The 20,959-nt window shown below is 32.8% G+C and overlaps 1 protein-coding gene across 1 annotated transcript in view; it reads left to right on the top strand.

Annotated features, from left to right (window-relative positions):
- Window positions 1-20,959, top strand: part of LOC131850836 (uncharacterized) — an 85,499-nt gene that overhangs the window by 13,010 nt on the left and 51,530 nt on the right. The window contains exons 4-7 of the mRNA XM_059201203.1: window positions 979-1,167; window positions 1,772-1,915; window positions 4,006-4,099; window positions 12,002-12,166. Coding sequence (XP_059057186.1) covers window positions 979-1,167; window positions 1,772-1,915; window positions 4,006-4,099; window positions 12,002-12,166 — 592 coding nt within the window. The remainder of the gene's footprint in view (window positions 1-978; window positions 1,168-1,771; window positions 1,916-4,005; window positions 4,100-12,001; window positions 12,167-20,959) is intronic.

Raw genomic sequence — 20,959 nt, 5'->3', positions numbered from 1 at the left:
ATTAAGATCACCAGTGTCTTGTGATGATGATCCTTATGATCCGAACCACATGTTCGGCTGTTTGAGGACATATTGGAAGTGGAATATTGAGCAATCTTTTTACCACACGCAACCACATTGTTGAATCACCTTCCAGCAATGCTATTTCCGAACCGATACGATATTGAATCCTTCTAGAAATTAGCTTAGTCCTTTTTAAAAAGCCGGTAACGCACTTGCAATTCCCCTATTATTTCGAGTGCGATAATCACACCATCAAGTGAGCCACAAGCTCGTTTGTTTCTTGTGGTGTAAAAAAATTCTAATAATTTTACCGCTAAATTATTGAACAGTATACATGCCTAGACAATGCTACTCTGAGGAATTGAAAAAAAAATAGTCCATGCGCTGATTTCACCCCATTGCAGTAGCCACCGTACAGTTAACACAACAAAGCAATTTGGTAATTCCCAGCTAAGTGGGAACGAGTGACTAATTGTAGATTATTCTTACCTCGATCGGTGTTAGATTGAAAAACGTTTATGTTATTGTTGGGAGCCGTAGTCAATTCTATTTATGATACGTTCTCTTACGGTTTGCAAACAGAGACAATTAGGTGAGGTAGCCTTATGGTTGGTGTCGGTGGGTCAGTCAATATTATGGTATGTAGGCGACGGTTACCATTAGGTGGGCTGTCAGCTTGATTGACAATCATATTTTTTTCTTATGGATAATAATGGAATAGTGCACTAGGTTTACGCTAGCGGGGGACCAGTGGATGATAAAAAGAACATGAGGTCAGGTCAGTTAGCTCTCTAGCTCTAGCTTAGTGGTAAATTTACCACGAATTTATCATGATGGTTTCCAAGGGTAACCGAGTCAAAGTGACATGGTCATTGCTACCAATAGAGTTATTAGCCCACATTACTATCAATCCCATTCCCCCTGACAATCATATAATTTAATACAAGTTTAAAAAAATCTACATGTTTGTTGCAGACGACTGAGAAGACGAGTTTCTATGCGGTGTATGACGGCCACGCGGGGTCGGCCGCAGCCACTTACTGCGCGGCCCACCTGCACCAGTACCTGGTAGAGAGCCCTCATTTCTCTGGAGATTTAGGCCGTGCCATGCGAGATGCTTTCCTCAGGACGGACGCGGAGTTCATTAGGAAAAGTAATCAAGAGGTACGATATAAGCACTTAATATTATTATTCTACTGCTCATTTTGATTGCAGACTAATTGCAAGAAACTTGGGTATTCTTTTAGATCTTGCTCGAAATTACATTTTTTAGAATTTTACTACCAAGTAGCAAAGTTGACATAAGTAAGGAAATAGTAACCTATTTAACTTTTGGCAACTAAATTCATTATATTATTTTAATTAACAAAAGAAACACCTTGTTGAAAGACCCTTGATTTCTTGAAAATATATTCAAAATTAATTTCGAGTATTATTATTGTATTATGAAAAAGTTCTTATAAACTAACAACATAATTGACACTGTCGGAAATAATTTTTTGATTTTTGATTGACAAGTTTTTAAATATACGTAATTTTATTTCGTATATAATATAACCTAATGACGATATAGTAATTGTCATTTTTCATTACAAATAATTTAATTTACTGCAATGCAATGTGTATAAATCAAACCAATTAAAATTACCTTATATCAGTATAAGTTTTATGGAAATTAGACACCTTATTAAATTCTTTTTAAAGTTTTCTATGGTGGCCTATGGTTATTGTATTACCCTGAATCTATCCAACTGGTTTTGGTTTACAGCGTGCATGCGGCGGCAGCACTGCTGTGGCGGTGGCTGTGCGAGCGCGGCAACTGCTGGCGGCGTGGGCAGGCGACTCGCAAGCATTGCTTGCGAAACGCATGCGACTTATGCAGCTCGTGCGACCGCATAAACCTGGCCGACAGGTGACTAACTAAATTTCTTTTAAACATGTTACACTGTAGGTTCCTAGGCTGGGATGTTGCGGATGGAATTTTTTTCACGTCCGTGGATGTGAATGCGGATGCGGATTATTTTGCGTTCACATCTGCAGATGCAGATGCGGATAAAGTAACAAGAATAGAATGGTTTTTCATACTTGATACGTAATATTTAATTTAAGGTAAACAAATAAACAATGACAAATGCGTCGAATCTTGTTATCGAACGGAAATTCGCTCCTATTGATCAATACGCGCCGTCCCCACGCTATTTCTTTCTTGTTGCAGCTTGTGCAACATTCGCGTCCGCATGCAACTCCGCATCGATTATTGTGGATGCGTAAGTGATTGCAGATGTCTAAATTGATTCGGAAGTTCCGCATTTGCGGATGTAGATTCGCGACATCCCCGGTCCTAAGCTAAGTATCATAAGAATTCACGCTATGAGGGTTGGTATATGGCCGCAATTCCGGATAGATATGTGTGCCAAAGCTTCAGAACACTGCTACACACACACTTAACACAGTACTTTTTGCGGAGCAAGAGAGTAAATAAAGAAATTGATTAGCTTGGGATTATAAGACGCTGTGTATTTTGTCCATTATTATTATAATAATTAATAATAATGTACTGTCACAGTAGGGTAACCCTAGGTACATTTGATTTTGAGTTTGTAACTAAAATAGCAAGTAGTCTTATAATTACTAAAATGCATTCCAAATCAATTGTTTCCTTCATTCAGTCAATCAAACATTTATTTTGTGATACTTAGGTAACAACTGATCGTAAATATACAGATACTTAAGTACTCCATGATAATAGCTTACATTTTATTACTGTTTGACAGTAAAAAGCACCTTCTTATTATAATAATCACAACTATTTATGCTATAAATACCAGTTTATTTTAAACATAATTAATTTATATAATAACTTATACAATAAGTAAATACAATAAAGTATACTGGTAGAGTGTTATTTTTAGTTATCCTATTGATGAGAAGTAATTACTTTATACAACATTATAATAACTATATACACGAAATAATCATGTAGATGAAGGGGTTAGTTTTTTAAAACGTGGTGAACTAATTCCGAATTTGGCAAAACACATGATCTTATTTTACTTTAATTGACACCTTTTGTACTGTGGTTTTGAGCAAATAAAGTTTTATTAATATTATTATTGATAGGAGAGAGCCTATCGTAAATATTCGTTATGTAATAAACTTATTATTAATTAGTATGAGTGATTAGTTGTACACTTTCAAGGAGAGTTCAATGGCTTCTGGTACACCTTTTCATAATATAGATATTATCGTTAACCTGCTCTCGTTGTTTTGTCATAATCATTGCTTCTATTGATAGACTATATATTTTGATAACGATCCATTGTTGTGCGATCGATCTGATTAAAGAACTTTATAAGGAGCGTCTTAGATCAACTGGATTATGTCCATGACTGCGAACGCTTAAAGTTAGTTTATTTTTCTATTATTAAATAATTTGTTACAAAATAAACTAATAATCATACATGATCTCCATAATATAGCCATTGTGATAATGAGTAGTGTTGACAAAAGTATATACGAGTATTTTTTAGGAATGAGTATGGAATAGTGTGCCTACCCTAATGGTATACGTAAGCAGTGCACCAGTTGAATATGATAGGATGAGCTTAAAATAAGGTATATAAGTAAATTTATATATACATATAATTAATATTATGAATCCCTCCATTAATTTTTATTCCAGGATAAAACCGACTTCAATCGGCCAAACTTTATTTAAATATATAATTAACAAACTACTGGACAGGTCTTGATTGTGATAGAATTATAAGGGACGTAACCATAACCATTTAAGAGACGCCAATACCGTATAGTACCGTATTGGCCGTATATGTATATACCGTATAGTAACCATACCCAAAATCATGTCAAATTAACCATTTTATTAAACTTCTATATCGTAACCTAACCTAACCTAACCTAAACGTAACGTGAATATATATAATGTCATTTTAGTATTGCGATTTTCAAAAATCAGTTGATAAACAAGTATAATATTTACAGGACGAGAGAGAACGAATAGAGTCTTCAGGAGGCACGGTCATGTTCTGGGGTACTTGGAGAGTCAACGGACAGCTAGCGGTCTCACGTGCCATTGGTAAGAATAACCAAAGCTTTCTTTATATCTTAATAAAAATTATAATGTATATAACTAACATTTTATCCGCAACATTTCTTATAAGTAATGTCTACTTTATAGTCATTTAAAAAATGTAGTCAATACCTTTATTTAGGATTAGACCAAGTCAAGCCTCTACGAAATTTCAGTTGTGAAAACTAAGTACTCAGACAGACTTAGATTTACCTTCCTCATAGTCTCTCACCAGGTAATATATACAGATGTACATAAATGTAAAGTAAGTGAATAAAAATTATCAAATGGGAATCTATTCTTCTTATCTTATTTAACGCTTTCGTAGACTACGTCGCACGTGGCACTCCTGGTGTTTCATAGGTTTACTAACAGATGGGCTGTATGCGTGTTTGCCGCCATCGTCGTAGTATAAAAAAATGACAGATTTATTGTTCTTTTGTAAGGAAATTTTTGACTTTGTCTTATAAACATTGTACACATTGTACAAGCATAATAATAATTTGATACGTCACTTACCATATAATATAATCGTTTGATATTAAAACCACAATGAATAAACTTGTCTAGAGTTACAATTAATTATATTAGTTTTCCGGGGACATGACACGTTGTACAGTCGTGCATAAATAATAATAGTTAAATATTGTACCATACATCATAATTATTAAAAGATAAGTGCAGTAATTTAATTTTAGATTGTGTCAAGGTATATAAATAATAATAATAATAACCTTGGACAATTCACGCCATTTAGTTTCAAGCTAAGCAGATCTTACTAGACAACTGATAGAAATACCTAAATATATTTTTAGTAAAAACATACCTAATATACGTAGAAAACATCCAGACCAATACAAACAATATTACTTATCATGATTATATTTTATTAATTATTCTTATCACTGCTTATGACTACAAATTTATCTGCTGGGTGTTTTATTAAACTACCTCTGAGTCATTTATTAACGCTTCTTAGTTGTTCCCATGTGGTGTTTCCCAACATAGTTCATCACATATCATAAAATGACATCTCCTATAATTTGCCATTATTATGATTAAGGTGATCTGCCGTGTCATACCTTGTAATTTCACTTAAGCTGTTAATGTGACGATCACAAATGTCGAGAATCAGTGATGTTTCTGATGTAGTTTATCATCAAATTACTATTAAGTCATTATGTCTATACTATAGAAAATAACGGTCATAGCCTGCGATATCTGTATGCCATCATGCAGATAGTTAGCTTGATCAGAATCTTGACAAAGTGAGCAAGTGAGTCTTTTAGAAAATTTTAAAAAGATCTTTCTCATTTTTATCACACATGAACAATCAACGAGTGTGATCGTTATTCTAGCATTTTTATTACATTACAAGCCAGTAAAACACTACGTCAAGCAAACAATAGGCAACTATTAAAAATAAATAGTAGCTTGTTAGTGTGTATTTATTAGCTATTTAAATCCAAAATTATATGAACGAATAGTTATCTACATTGTATAGCAATTTGCTGTACCCAAAAGTTTTCCGCTGGTATATATAATTTAAATACATAGAATTTTCTATAAAAACACCGTTGTTATATCTAGTCTTGATATAAGATAAAGCCATACTTGGGACTATCAAGAAATAGAAATAGACGTAGAAATAATCTTTATTCAAATAAACTCATTACAAGCACTTTTGAATAGTCATATTTTGATTCTACCACTCATTCGGAATGCAGATTCATCACAAGAAGAATGAGCAAGAAACTTGTGTGTTGCTCTTTTTAATAGATGTTTTTTTTTATATAAATAATTACAGTGTAACAAGTAAGAGGCATGCGACAATCAACATAGAAATCGCTACGCACTCATTATTAGTGTAATCAGATAATATTGTCAGTGCTATGTATTTAAAATTTTTCTACAAAAACATTATTATCGTTAACGAATTCTTCAATTTTATAGTAAGCTTTTTTGCAAAGGAAGTGTTTTATTTGACATTTAAATCTTTTTTCTGGCAGATTTATAACAGACTCTGGTATTTTATTGTAAAACCTTACGCAATTGCCATAAAACGAATTACTAACTTTAGCCAAACGACATTTAAGTAAAATCTGTTTGTTATTGTTACGTAAGCTTTTATTAGTGCAATCACTAACTCTTTTGAAACTGTCTATATTCTTCCTGGCATACATGATATTTTCATAAATATATTGAGAAGCTAATAATAATAAGATAAGCATTTATTGTCTATAACTGTGTTACATCATATATGGAGACGACCAGTTTATCCATTTCGGACGTACAATATGAAATTAGAATATACAATTACATCAAATAACCAAATTACAACAAAAAAAAAAAAACTATCTACAACACAACTTAGATCAAAACAATTTGTCTCTCCTCTCCACCAAGGTAATATTCATCTAAGTTGTAAAAGCACTTACACAATAACCATTGTTTTAAGGTTCTTTTAAATTGTCCAGTATCCAGTGATTTGATGCAATCAGGCAAATTATTAAATATTTTTATTCCACTTATGTAGGTACTTTTACTATACATATAACTAGAAGCTCTCACAGTACAGATGTCATATTTATATTGTAGATAGATGTCATATTTATAAGTATTTTATTGGGATTTGAAAAATAATAGGAATTTATACTCTCTCCGTGTATTAAGGGAATTCTTAATTGACTAGTTGGTGTACGTTATAAATTCATAATAATATTATAAATACGAAAAAATGCTGTTCACCTATTTGTTACATTTTTACAATTAAACGATTCTCCGGATCCCATGAAATTTACGAGCACTGATAGAGGATTATGCAAAAGTAACCTAGTTTAATAAAAATGCTTCAATTTAGTGTTAATGATTAATCGGAAACAGAATTCGTGACATTTATGTTAATAGGGTGCTAAAATCATAACTCAATTTGGGGTACGTAAGGTGGAGTCTGCGGGTGCTAACGTGTAGTTAATCGCTCGTTTTATTGTTATTGCGGTACAGTCGCGAGCGCTGAGCGGAGCGGGCGCGGATCACAATGGGCGTGATCATTACGCGCGCGTGCCAATCATTAAGCTGTTAGCTGAAGCCCTGCATAAGGCTGCCAACTGTTCTAAATATAAGTAGAGAACACGAGGTTTTTTAAATAATCGTGAATGAATAAAACAAGGCTTTCAAAATAATATTTTTATTATACAACGGTTGTGGTTATTATGACTATATTTAGCTGAAGACCAGTGAATAATGGGTATTCATGAAGCTGAACAACTTTATCCTAATAAAATAATGGCAGCTCAGACTACCAACAGTATATGTATATACAGATTGTTACGTAAAAAACGAGAGACCAAGCCAAACGAAGCTTAAAAGCAGTAATACAGACTGTATTATTTCTCATCCCCTGCACACTTTTGCATATTCCACAAATATTTTTAAGCGTAATAAATTTTGCTAGAAATTGTGTATGGGTTTTCATTTTGGATTAAGTACATTGTAATTCTATATTTCATCTCATCACCTCTTCAATGGTAACTATATTAATCTGACTTTATTAGATTTAATGTATAAAAGAAAAATTGGGAGAATTAACACGATTTAGTGAGAAGGTTCAAGAATATACACTTGTTTAATTTTAACAAATCATACTTATCTAGGAGTATATGAATTACATTGATACTTCTCGATGATTAAGTATATAGTAGTATCAGTTTTAAAACATAACAATAACTTTTGTATTCATAATAATGAATTTGATAATTACAGAAGCTGAATAATATTTTTACACAGGGAAATAATAAATACAAATTTCGGATTATCCTCTTTAATTCGGGAACGCTGGCAACCTTAACTGTGCTGCCTTGTTGCGTTAGGGAAGATGAACTGCAATGTCATACTTCTGTCATCAATTTGTAAGGTACAAAAAAAACGTAAAAACAATGTTTTTGGGTTGTTATTTGAGAATGGCCTCTGTAGCACTATAAATGTTTTTTTTTAACTTATAACCCGTTCATAATATTACATCGTACTAATGAAATATTTCTGTAACTGTAATTTGCATATATCAAATATGCAAATTTGATGATGAGTGATAGTTTTATTAACTCACATTTAGTTACGATTAGTTACATTGTCATTGGGAAGTAGATACAATATCCTAATTGACGAGAAGAAAAGTATAGCCGGTGGTTCTGGCAATGACTGCTAAACGGAAATATCACATTCTCATATGCTTACATTGAGAATGTGAAGATATTTCCGTGTTTGTTACTACACAGATATTCCATGTTCGGGATTACCGCATACAGTACTTTGTTTTGGTTACGTGTCATAGTTGGGTAATGTGTATTGTAAATTCATAGATACAGGATAAGTACTACTTAGTTTATTACTAATGTATGTGGAAGTACTTTATAAAAGTTATAGTATCTATATTATATATATATATAGTTTTATAATAAACAGGATAGAAAAAAATCTATTACTAAAGCGCGATTTAAAATGAGAGATTTAAGTTTGACGTGTCTGGGTATCTGGTGTCTATGTGTAGTATTGTCAAATTATGAAATGAAGATTCACAATTACAAGTATATTTTGATCCGTAAAAAAATAATTACCATATCAATTGAAACCCATTTAGTGCCTAGGATATCGCGTAATGTTATATAGACATGCAGTCGCTTGTAAAAATTAATCGTCATTTGCTGTAATTGGTGATCTAACATGACTTATCTAAAAATAAATACATTATTACTAAAAGGTATATTAATGGAGAATGGATACTATCTCGATTATTATAAATGTATGAAATGAAGGAAATAGGTTATTGAATAGATTTCATTTGTTTTATCTCATACCAAGAAATATTTTTTAAAAATGGAATATAATTAATGTGTACAACTACACTTGTTCTGTTTCCTCCAATTTGCATTAAGAATAAATGTATTAAGAGATGACTATTTTAATACTGTTGATTAAGTTACTCAACTAATACAATTATAATTGCAATTCCGTTAAATTGACCGGTACATACAGATACATTATCGATTTTTTATTAAGTATATCACAGTTTCGAATCTAGGGGCTACCGCAGGGTTCAATTTAAAGGCTTTACCACATTGTCGGTGGCGGAGCGGGACGACGCTGACGCTTTAATATTTGAAATCTTTTTTAAGATGTGATACCTCAATCAAGCATATCATCCAAAACTTAAAAGTGATTAATTTCTCAGATTACCTATATTTGATAATATCCTGTAGGTAAGTGATGGCTGTCTGTATTGAAAAATACATATGTGACAAAAAGCATTATTGTGAAACTTTATCACCACAACGGCATGTAAAAAAATGTGATTTTTTTTGTATTTCTGTCCGCTTATGGACGCTAATCACAGAAACGGCTTAGCTGATTTGTGTACGTTTTTCACTTATGTATTGTGATTATTTTACGCAACTGTAATGGTTAGCCGTATTGCACAATAGTGATAGTAAAAATGAACATAGGACTTAAATAAGTAGCCAAAAGTGTTCTACCTACCTAAATTATTTTGACTTTTAGGCTTCACTTAAAATATGTTTTATTCCAGTAAGTTCCAGTCCATTTACTATAAATAAATTAAATTTTTTTATTAAAACCTTTTTACTCAGCAAAGCCTTATTCACTAAACAATATATATGCATATAACATCTTAGTACTCTGGAATGGCAAATATCACTAATAAAAACATCAAACATCTAAAATAACGTTATGATAGTAGATATCTAGGTATTTATCACTGTAAAAGTATAGCATGCTAATGCGTTCTCGCTGACAATGTGGTGAAGTCTTTATAGACATATACGTATAAATGAATGTTGGTGCATGTCTGTCTGTCGGTCGGACGGGCGGCCGGCCGGGCGCCGGTGAGTCGCATGCCGCCCTTGCGCCCTCGCGCCCCTGCAGCGCCATAACATAGCCCCATTGCACGCACCTTTATCGATCACTTGGATAGGCGATGCATTGTCGTCCGTAGAAACGGGCAAGGTGACCGATTATCGAAATTTTATTTTCTATTTTTTGACTTCTATTAAATTTTAGCTATATATAGAGCATTTAGTTATTACATTTACTTATTTCAAGTCCATTTAATTAAAAAACTAAACATAAAACAAATCTATTGTGTCAGAATTTTACTGACTATAAAGAAACTATGTAGATTTTTATTTAATTATGTAAATGTAAAGGTCAGGTAATATGCCTCAGGTATCAATGTATTGATGCTATTTCGCTTTTGTTAGTTTAACCTTATCAGATACACCCCAATAACTTAATTCATATCAGTATACCAGATTATATTTATCACTCGCATATTTAAATCTAATTAATTGTTATTATTTTGTTCGATAAATTAATCGACAGTTACCTACACAGCACTATTTCAATAGATAGATGGACGGTGACGGCTTAGTTACAAAATAATGTTGACATTTTCTTCACAGCTTTCCGTAGGCAAGACTGTCGTTTATCCCTCACGTATTGAGAACAAAATTCATCGATTTTGCGTTCCACGGGAGATTAAGTTCGGAAATGTTTGCTCAAACTCCCCTACAATCTCAGGGTTTACACTCAAGCTTTCATGCAAGATTAGACTGATACTGTTGTACGGAAATATTACGCAGGTATAGTTTACTTCAACAAGGTTTTGTGTAGAAAGTATTAGCGTATTAGAAATGGTAGTATCTTGATTGAGAAAAAATGTTTATTTTAAGAAGATAATCTTCTGTTATTCTATAATCTTCACCAACAATAAATAATATTGGTTAGATATTTATACTAGTACGTTTTTAGATTTGCAATCGCTGAGTAGACTACTGAGGGTCTGAATTTTTCATTCTCTCATTTTACAATCCCCTGATTGACATTTTGTTTATAAATTATCTATATATCGAGGTACATAGATTTTGTAGTAGTGATTGGTTATTCTATAGGAGTTTGTAAAAGTGTTGTATTGTAGGTATTAATAATTTGATTATATAGTATTAATATTGATATACAAATTAATCTTACCGACAAAACCTACACAGCTCCTTTACTTGTATAAGAAGTTTCCTAAAACCTACGTGATATACGATTGCGGAGGTTCTCAGTTCATATGTTTATTTTTTATGCTAGTTATCTCTGAACTTTTTGCTGCCTGTAGCAATTTTGATGATTGTTTTTTATTTGAGCGTTACTCGTGTCTCGTATAAATTAGTTTAACCCATTCCTTCCCACTGTCCTATTTTTAGGACACTACATTTATTGTACGTTTAATACATATTATAACTTTTTTAATGTATTAAGACCTTAATCCTATTACATCGATGCTTGGGAAGTAATGGGTTAATAATATGACAAGTAGCTTTTGAATAATCCGCTGGTGAACACGATTGGAGTCTGTTTGTAGTATATTCTCTGCCTGTATGTACTTATTACTTGAAACAATATTGTTTTCACTACCCTGCGCATCGATGCCATATTTAGTTGTCTAATGACTCAAAAAGCCATTAGTTCCTCATTTCCGCATAGACGTAATCTATACATCTATACATATAAATAAAATTGGAGTGTCTGTTTGTAATATTGAATTTTTGTCTGTCTGTTTGTTCCGGCTAATCTCCCAAATGGTTGGACCGAGTTGACGGGACTTTTTTTATTAGATGATTTTTGGGATCAGGTAGCTGATGTAATAAGGAATAACTTAGACTACTTTTATTTTAGAAAAAATAAGTTAAATTCCACGCAGACGAAGTCGCAGGAACGGCTAGTTCAAAATAAAATACAACGTGATTGTTATCAAAATCTTGAAGAATTTACAGTGCATAACTACAGCAAAAGCCGTATAGAACTTTCACGTACTATACACTACTACTATTCTAATTATGATTATAACAGGTGACGCTCAGTACAAACCATACGTGACGGCTCGACCAGAAATCGCAACTGTTGACTTGGACGGTGATGAAGACTTTGTAGTGGTGGCATGCGACGGACTATGGGACTTTGTTAGCGAAGATGATGTCGCACTAGCGGTTTACAGACAACTGGCAGTCGATCCAGGTAAGTGAAGTTCTAAGCTGGATTTTAGAATTTTTTTGTATGTAATTGGAATGGCAATAAAGTTGATTATCTATCTAGTGTAATAAACGGTAACCGTCGTCCATATACATGAACAGCACTATAGACATCACGATATTGTGTGACCCGTGATACAAGTCATGCCTTTCCATTTGGGAAGACCTAGATGATATGCCTCTTATTCTGTAATTTTATTATCTAATGTGTATCCTATAACTGAAATACGCTAATCTACAAAGCAAGATACTTGGCGACTGAAATAGGCGTACGTGTGGTACTCACGCAGACGACTTTTTACTGGTTATGTATTCATTATATCCGTAGAACAAGTTCCCAGCACTATTTATTGATTTGTAAGTATGAACCCAATATTTAGAAGAATATTCATACCGTCTTTTTCTAAGAATATTAATTATTAGAAAAAGATGGTTGTTTACTACTCAGCCACTTTCAACGGTGTTATTTTCTAAGTAAATAATCTTACGTTGTATAGCAATATCACAGACACACCTGTCCTGTTTGCATTGAAAACTATATGAAAAAACACTTAGTAAAATATTTCTATCTGTGTGATAGAAATTAAAGTAATAATACCTGCATCTTCTATCACTGTTAAATAAGAATATTGGCGTAGTTACATGCAATAATGATTAAAAAGCAATATAATGCAGGTCACTGTACATATAATATTTAAGTTTCCGCTGCTTGTGGCTTTGGCCTTGATTACAATATGTTTTGGGTAGACAATAAGATCGTGAGTCACAAGTAAGCAGACAGGATAAAATATCACAAGGTTAACATTTAGTTTTAAGGATTTGCAGCTTGGTATAGCCATGTCTGTTACTAACATTAACAAACTGGTGTTGCGTACCTTAGTCACGAGAATAAGTTTGTTTATTTGAGCTTCGTGAAACACCCATCTTGAAATGAACCATTAAATTGACTTGACAAATGGGGGAACCCAGCAAACTGATGTGTCATTAACTGCAGACTCGCCACGAGACAATACAGATATTATTAAAATTAATAGTTTTTGTTTTTGGTGTTGTAATAACCTAAACTGTGTTATGCAAAAATATACCACTTATATATTGTATCCGATGTATTTTTAATTGCTAACTGCAAGGTATTGCATTCTAAATTTTATCTCATCATGGTCTAATGACAATGTTTTACTGTGTTTTGGCGACTGAATGATTGGCACGTATCAAGTGTTTGTATGTTCTTTATCGACAGGGTCACATGATTATGACGCGACGAGTGTTTGGTTTGAAAGCTGAGTGCCCTTGTTTGACCAATTTAACATGATCTATAAGAGACTGTACATGTTGCTTATTTTGTCTGCTTGGTAAAAACACGTTAACGTCAGGGGAGGTCCTCAAATTCTGGTGATCGCAGTAACAGTTGCGCTCTCAAATCTTTGTAAAGTGTCTTTAATGGATCGCAACGCTTCGGGCGATAAGAGCTTTTGTATTACTCAACAGTACTTTTCTTGTTTTGTAAATATTTGTGCCTTTTATTGTTGTATTTACTCTCGTACTTTAGAGCTATGAGTTATTAGCTTATGATCATCATTATTAGGAGATACGAGAGCATATTTCAATATTTAGATGAAATAATTTGCAAATTACGTTTACGTACAAATTATTAGCAAATGACATAGCAGAGTTAGTTAAATTCTGATCACAATATACATATAGTCTTAAAACATTAAATTATAGTAATACTAGCTGTACCCGCGGTTTCACCCGCGTGAAATATTTAAGGTATACATATACGCTAAAAATTTCACATAAGGATATACCTTATGTGAAATTAGGTAATACATATAGACAATAAGGTATACCACTGTAAAATTTCACCAAAATCCGTTCCGTAGTTTTTGTTTGAACGAGTAACAAACATCCACCCATACTCACAAAATGCGTTTATAATATTAATAATATGATTTAATTAATCATTTATGTAACATCTAATTTGAAGATGGTACGACTTAAATGCATTTATATGAAAAAAAAAATCTTAAGGGTTATCAATGCACATTGCTGTTGAAAACTTAGTTTTCCCTGTTACTAAGTGCCTATGTATTAATTTCACATTTTGACGCTTCACATGACTATCTCAACTACTGTTAATAATAATTTTAATATATGACATAATAACTAAATAAATTTTCAACATAAAGTTCCTCTCAATTTGATGATGTCTGATTTATCTACATAACGCGACGTGACGATGATAAATTCATGTTTTACGCAGCAATGCACAACAAACAATATGAGTGGCGAGCGGAAATGAAACCACCTGTAGATTTTATGATGGCATTTAAGTGGTGGTACACAGGTTTCTTTGTTTGAATAGGTCTTGCGAAAAAATCTATGGCGAACAATGAGAGTGTATTTTATGTTCCGTAACGAGATTGCAGCGGTGCCTAGATTTCAGGCAGGCTGCGGTCGGAGCGCGCCGCCACAGCCCCACAATATTGTGTCGTAATTGTGTCGGAAGTGGGGAAGTGGAGAAATTGGATACTTTGTTTTGTCCCCTATTGCAATGCCGGTGCCGTCGGCTTCATCCCCACCCCCCGCTTGTACCGAAGCCTTTCTAATTGTTACTTTGTTCATAGGACGTATGTGTGTTTGTTTAATTTCGTTTTTTACTTGTTTCATTGTCTAACTGGCTAGGCTTTGCTCGCGCTAAATTTGGGAAACATGATGTATGATTATTTTATGTGTACTTTTCACGATCCTATATTATAAAAAAATAAGTCTATATCTTTTTGATCACGTACCTACTATCAAGACGCATATTAATATATATATATATATATATATAAAAGAACAAAGCTTTTTGGTGTCTACTAGGTTCAAATTCACGGCATAAAGTAAAATCGCAATAGCAAACCACCCAGTTACTATGATCTCATGACGAGAGTAAATAAAATATTGACATAGTTAATAATCATTTCAGTGCCCACTTGCTCTTCACGCTCTAATGCAGAATGGGTTTTTATTGGATTAAGCGATTTACTAGTTTAAATTGTCGCGAGCTTTGTATTCGAACAAGGGTGGACAGCCGGCACTAATGCGGACAGGGGCTATTCGGGATTACTATAAAGGAGGGGCCTTTCATTCATTTAATTTAGTTCTTGTATTTAGCTCTTTAAAGCTTATTTTAAACTGTCATACAGTTTCAGGTAACCTTGGCATGTTTACTATCCTTTAATATTTTCTACCTCAGTACCATATGGTAATATTAAACATTATAATAGAATAAGTTCCTCTATAATTATGATGTTAATTGTAACCAATAGGTAGTGTTAAGCGTAATAAAATTGTAGTTTTACGACTACTGCAAATATTACCCTAAATATAGTGGTCGTAGGTTTATCAATTAGTTTAATAATTTTACTACTTACTTTTTAATTACTGGTGGCTTCATATCGGCTTCGCCCGAGTGCAGTCCAATTTAACCGACAGACATTATTATAACTTTGTGAGATTATTATAATAGATATATTTAATAATAGATATAATTATTAGAAATAGGTTCGGTCGTATACAAATAGCGTCTTATGTATGGACATTTACGAATACAGTCTGTACAACATAAATAAACAACAACACAAAAAACAAAAACAGTTTCTGCACGACATAAATGCAACGCAACTAAGCAAATTGGCGAAAACGGGCAAATGAAAATTCTCCGCGTTTTGAAAATATGTTGAAAATGAAAACTCTTTTAAGGCCACTTCGCTAGTAGACTCTTATGAAAGTAGGTAACCTTTGTAATTTTTATTTGGACTCTAATTTCCTATACCAGACCTCCACGGAAGTATTACATTAATGTACTTATCGTAATTACATCAATGTAAATTGATGTCAAATTATCATTTAAATAGCTTCTAGTCGCACTACCGTGACATTCCACGGTAAAATACAAAGGCCATGGGGCACAGATTATTGAAGCTGATTGCCTCATGGCTTTTGTTGGCCCCACGCTGTCTGCACGACGCGCAACACAGGAATTTGATTCGATGACATCAATAGAGATATAGTGATTAATAATAGAGTAAGAGCGATACGCGTGGACCATAAACTTGAATTTTGAATGTAAGCAGCACGAATATATAATCTGATAATAATAATATAGCTAACTTATATAAGTTAAAATGAATAATTTTGATAAAAGATTTGAAAGATGTGAAGATTAATAATATTTTTTATTTCAAGCAACGGAATTTAATTAACACTAAAACACGAGTTGGATATATAATAAGAGCTAAAATATGGAACTAGTTAAATCAACATATAAACAACACTTGCGTCTTTGATGAGCAATGATCATTCAGAATCGTTTTAAGCCATTCATATTTAATAAAGAGTTAAGGAATAAGGAAAGTTGAGCATCCACTCTTTTGATCTAAGTATTTAACGGTGAAGTTACAATAACAAAGTACATAGTATAGGAGCTCGATCATAGAATCAGATAAATTGCATTCAATAAAAATACTCTAAAATAATATAACTAATATAGAGGCACCAAATATAATATCTTAGTAGCTTTGTTTACACTACAAAAAAGTATTAATAGTAGGAGAAGAATTTGAATGAATGCACCATTAGATTACGCACGATTGAAATAATGTGGAATGTTTATATCTTTTCATTGAGTCATGTAATATAGCGCTATCCAGAATGCTATGTATCGAAGGCATGTATTAGATTCATTCACATATAATTCCGTGTAATGTGAAATGCTCATACGCATTAAATCGTGGCGACACAACATAGTTGGCACTTCATTGTGTACACAACGCGTGCGGTGTGACCTTGACACTGTTGGTCTGCACGCGTTATCTGCCAACTTTCATTCACAGCTTATCGTTCACTGATACCACCTATTCTACTGTAATATGCTATAGCTGGGCCAGATTGTTGGTAATGGACACCTCGTCAGGTGGACCTCTATGATGTCTCCCCTGGAAACAATCGTGGTTAATTCCTAATGAAACTATTAATCTGAGTTTTTCCCTTCACATCCTTTCATTTTCCATTGTATTCCCGCTAGAAACTTCAGAAGTCTCGCTATACCATGTATAGAAAATAATCTATAGATTTTAATATTAAGAGAACTCCAATAATCTAAAATTATAGGTTGATTAATTTCGTTAAACATTTCAAAATTTTTAAATATATTCCTGATATATCTATTGATATAATCATAATAATTCTAATATTTTTATGTGTGAATAAAATGAATTGAAGCGGGAACGATTCATTTTTACGTCGTAAATAGCGAGAAAGAACATCATTATACAGATTGTACCAATTGTCACTTAAGTACAACAAATTATAATAATTGTCCACTTTGACAATTATTCAAAGCGTTCATAAAGTGTAACTGTTAAAATTGGTAGAAATTTGAAGACACTTCAACTGCACCGCTTAAAACAGAACATTTATTGATTAATGAGAGTGAAGCCCTAGTTGCTAAATAAGGCGTGAACTATAGAACGTATTAACATAGTTCGCATTCATTATTATACGAGATGATGTTGAGCATGGATTGTGTAAGAAGCATAGGGATCCTGTGTTTTATGTTCTGTTGTCATATTACTAGAAGGTAGAAAGGCCGTACGGAACAAGAGATCTGATGAATAGTGTTATATTTTTGAAATCAGTCCCTGTTCTCATTTCAAACATACATATATTAATATTTTAAATATACCACAACCAGGTTGTTGGTTTACAACTAGTATTATTCAAATGAGAAATACCATCACACCACCCAGTACTTATGTACCCAGTATTTAGGTACATATATCGGTTGATAAATCAGAAATCATGAGCCGATGCCACGACAATGTTCATGTTTTCTCCCTTTTGTGTCAATATAAATATTACCCTGAATAGTAATATAAGTATTCCAACGCTGTATAAACATACCATGCTAGGTTGTCGAAAGTAAGCAGTGTACATGATTTGTTTCCTATGAAAGTGTACGAGTCTCGCTCCATATGACATGTCGGGCGGACCGATGCGCGTTAGGCGCAAATGTATGCGGCTTGTGCTTCATGTATTTGCATTATAAACAGGCGGTTAGGTACCACCTGTTATTATTGGTCAACTGATATATCACCTTCCACACTACTTCGTTCACTACAGGTAAAGAAAACAAAGCAATGACAGATCCAATTTGATTATTCAAATACTTTTTAGAGTTCATATATACGCAGACATTAAACCAGGCACTGAATAACCGTACTCTCATGATAGATCACAATGGTATTTTCATTATAATGATGTCATCAGTTTCTTATGACTATTGAAGAACTTAAAACCAAAAAACAAACTATGCAGAGCAGTTTTACCATGATGTACAGCATCATGATATAGATAAGAACATAATTTTACTAAAGAAGATATTATAATCCTATGTCAATATGGAAAAAAAGGTGAAGTTAAATATCGGTAAAATCACTTTACCACCAATTTCTGTATCAGTTTAGAATATCATGGCTTACTAAGATTTTTGCTGGTAATAATAAGATGAGGATGAAAATCTATTTGTAAAAAGGATATATTGCTGACAGTGGGGCCATTAGTGACTGTTTCTCCGTTCTATACCGAATTATATTCATTGGAAATCTCTACCGGTAGTAGTTTTGAAATTAAAGACAATTTTCTTGCGAATTATATATTTTTAGTGTAATACGTATCTAATGTTACTAACTCTTAAGATAGATATTATATTCTATATCGTTAAAACATAGTGGAATTATGAACATTTTATTGAGAATGGAATATATTGTTTACGTTTAATGATGATTATAATGTACCAATAAACATCAATGTGTATAATTCGTTTTATTTTACTTACGATAAAATTTATATATTACAGTTTACTGTAACATCAATTACATGTCCATTAAGTGTAATTTAACAGTAAATATTATTAATTTCACTTAATATTAATTAATGTTTATGGGAACCTGTATTTAACCTTCATACGAGATGAATAAAACACAAGTGATTACAACTTGCAGTTGAGTGGTTTCACGATTGCGATGAGGGTGCTCTAGAATTGTAATAAAATCGGCAGTGTGGGAAGCCCGGCGCGCGCTGGAGAGTCTGCCAGGAACGTCGAACGAGCAAGCTCGTTAGACCATCGTTTGCTTTGACATCATTACATTTATTGTGCCACCCCATTCGTATTGAGCCAAGCCCCTTTATATACCTATGTAGTTTATATACTATATTTTCTTTTAGTTTTTTTTTATGTTATGTTTGTACGACTTAGGGCTCTTGATAAGAAATATCAATAAAATGATTAGATCAATATGGCTTGCTGCGATCTATGTAGCCACAACTTCCAATATAGACTGGAAAATATATTAGCACTCCTATTCATAACAATTGACAAAGTTTTCTATATTGTTAAACTTTGACTGCTGTTTTATTAACAAGAGCTTAGTCTCTTTTTTTCGATTGTATCGTTGTCCAAGTTTATGAGTTATGTTAGCACTGAACAACATAATTTATATTCGAATAAAAAATACTATAACTGTTATCATAATGCAGAATTTATTATCTCTCAATATGTCTTTTATTTTATCATGTAATCTGAAGATAAAATAGTGCATATAAAAGATTATAGTGCATATATAAGAATATCGTGATTTATTTAATTTAACGGAACAATTTATGTCCCGTTTTCAGAAATATAATATAATAATAAAAGTTTTAACTCTAGAATCTGAGAAGTTTAGAAAATAAATTCCAGATGATTATGGTTGGACTTATATAGATACGTTTGTATTGTTTTCATTCTTAGTGCATTTAAATTAGATTGTTGTCTTTAAATATATTCAAATTAATTTGTATTTTTTAGTGTGAGTTTTCTATTAATTTCTAGATCCCCTTCATTTTTGTACTAAGGTTTCAATCTGGAATATCCTATTTGAATAGTGATTATATGCTAACATGAAGTATTTTTGAGTCAAATCTATTTATTTTCTCAAGTATTTTTTATTATGTTAAACTGTATCAGCTTATGAGGATGAATTATAAAATAAATTAAATGACAATAACCGATTCATTAAATTATAAATAGCTTTTTATAATCATGTATAGGTATATACAGACAGACACCATGCAAATCCATCGCTTACGGAGTTGTCGATGACGAGTCATTTGAGACTGTGCAAATATAATTTTATCTCGTCGTAAACACACAATTGGAACGTGTCCAGCTAGGAACTGCCTACACCTCGCTGTCGCGTCCACTCGATTCCGGGACCACGTGGGTGGTCGTCCGCTATTTGATTTACTAACAAGTCACAATCACAGCAACTTTGTTGTGATGACCATAACAAGATAAATGTGATAGAATCGCGGAAAACAAAGTTTGGTTGATCGTAATATCTGGAAGCAGATAAACAGATGACAGTGATGTCTTACTTGATGGAATGTATAATGTAGCACCACGAACATTATGCAGTTACGTGACGCCTATGGTACTTCTCTTGGGTTTCGATTTTTGAGGAATGCGTTAAGCCTCCGAAACATGTAATATTACTGCCATATTTCTCCACTCAAACACATTATAATACTAATAGTCGACTGTTGTGGCTTCTCAAGGCTACAAAAACGTTTATACAAATATATGGTATATATATATCTAGTATAAAAATGTTGTATCCTTACATATATTACTTACGTACATACTTATAAGAACAGTACAATTTATATTCACTTTGTGTTGTACATTCACTTT

The sequence above is a fragment of the Achroia grisella genome, unplaced genomic scaffold (assembly GCF_030625045.1).
Source record: "Achroia grisella isolate CSIRO2021 unplaced genomic scaffold, CSIRO_AGI_Agris_v1 utg779, whole genome shotgun sequence".
Lineage (NCBI taxonomy): Eukaryota > Metazoa > Arthropoda > Insecta > Lepidoptera > Pyralidae > Achroia > Achroia grisella.
The sequence above is the reverse complement of the archived record's forward strand: the minus strand, read 5'-3'. Positions and strand labels throughout refer to the sequence as shown.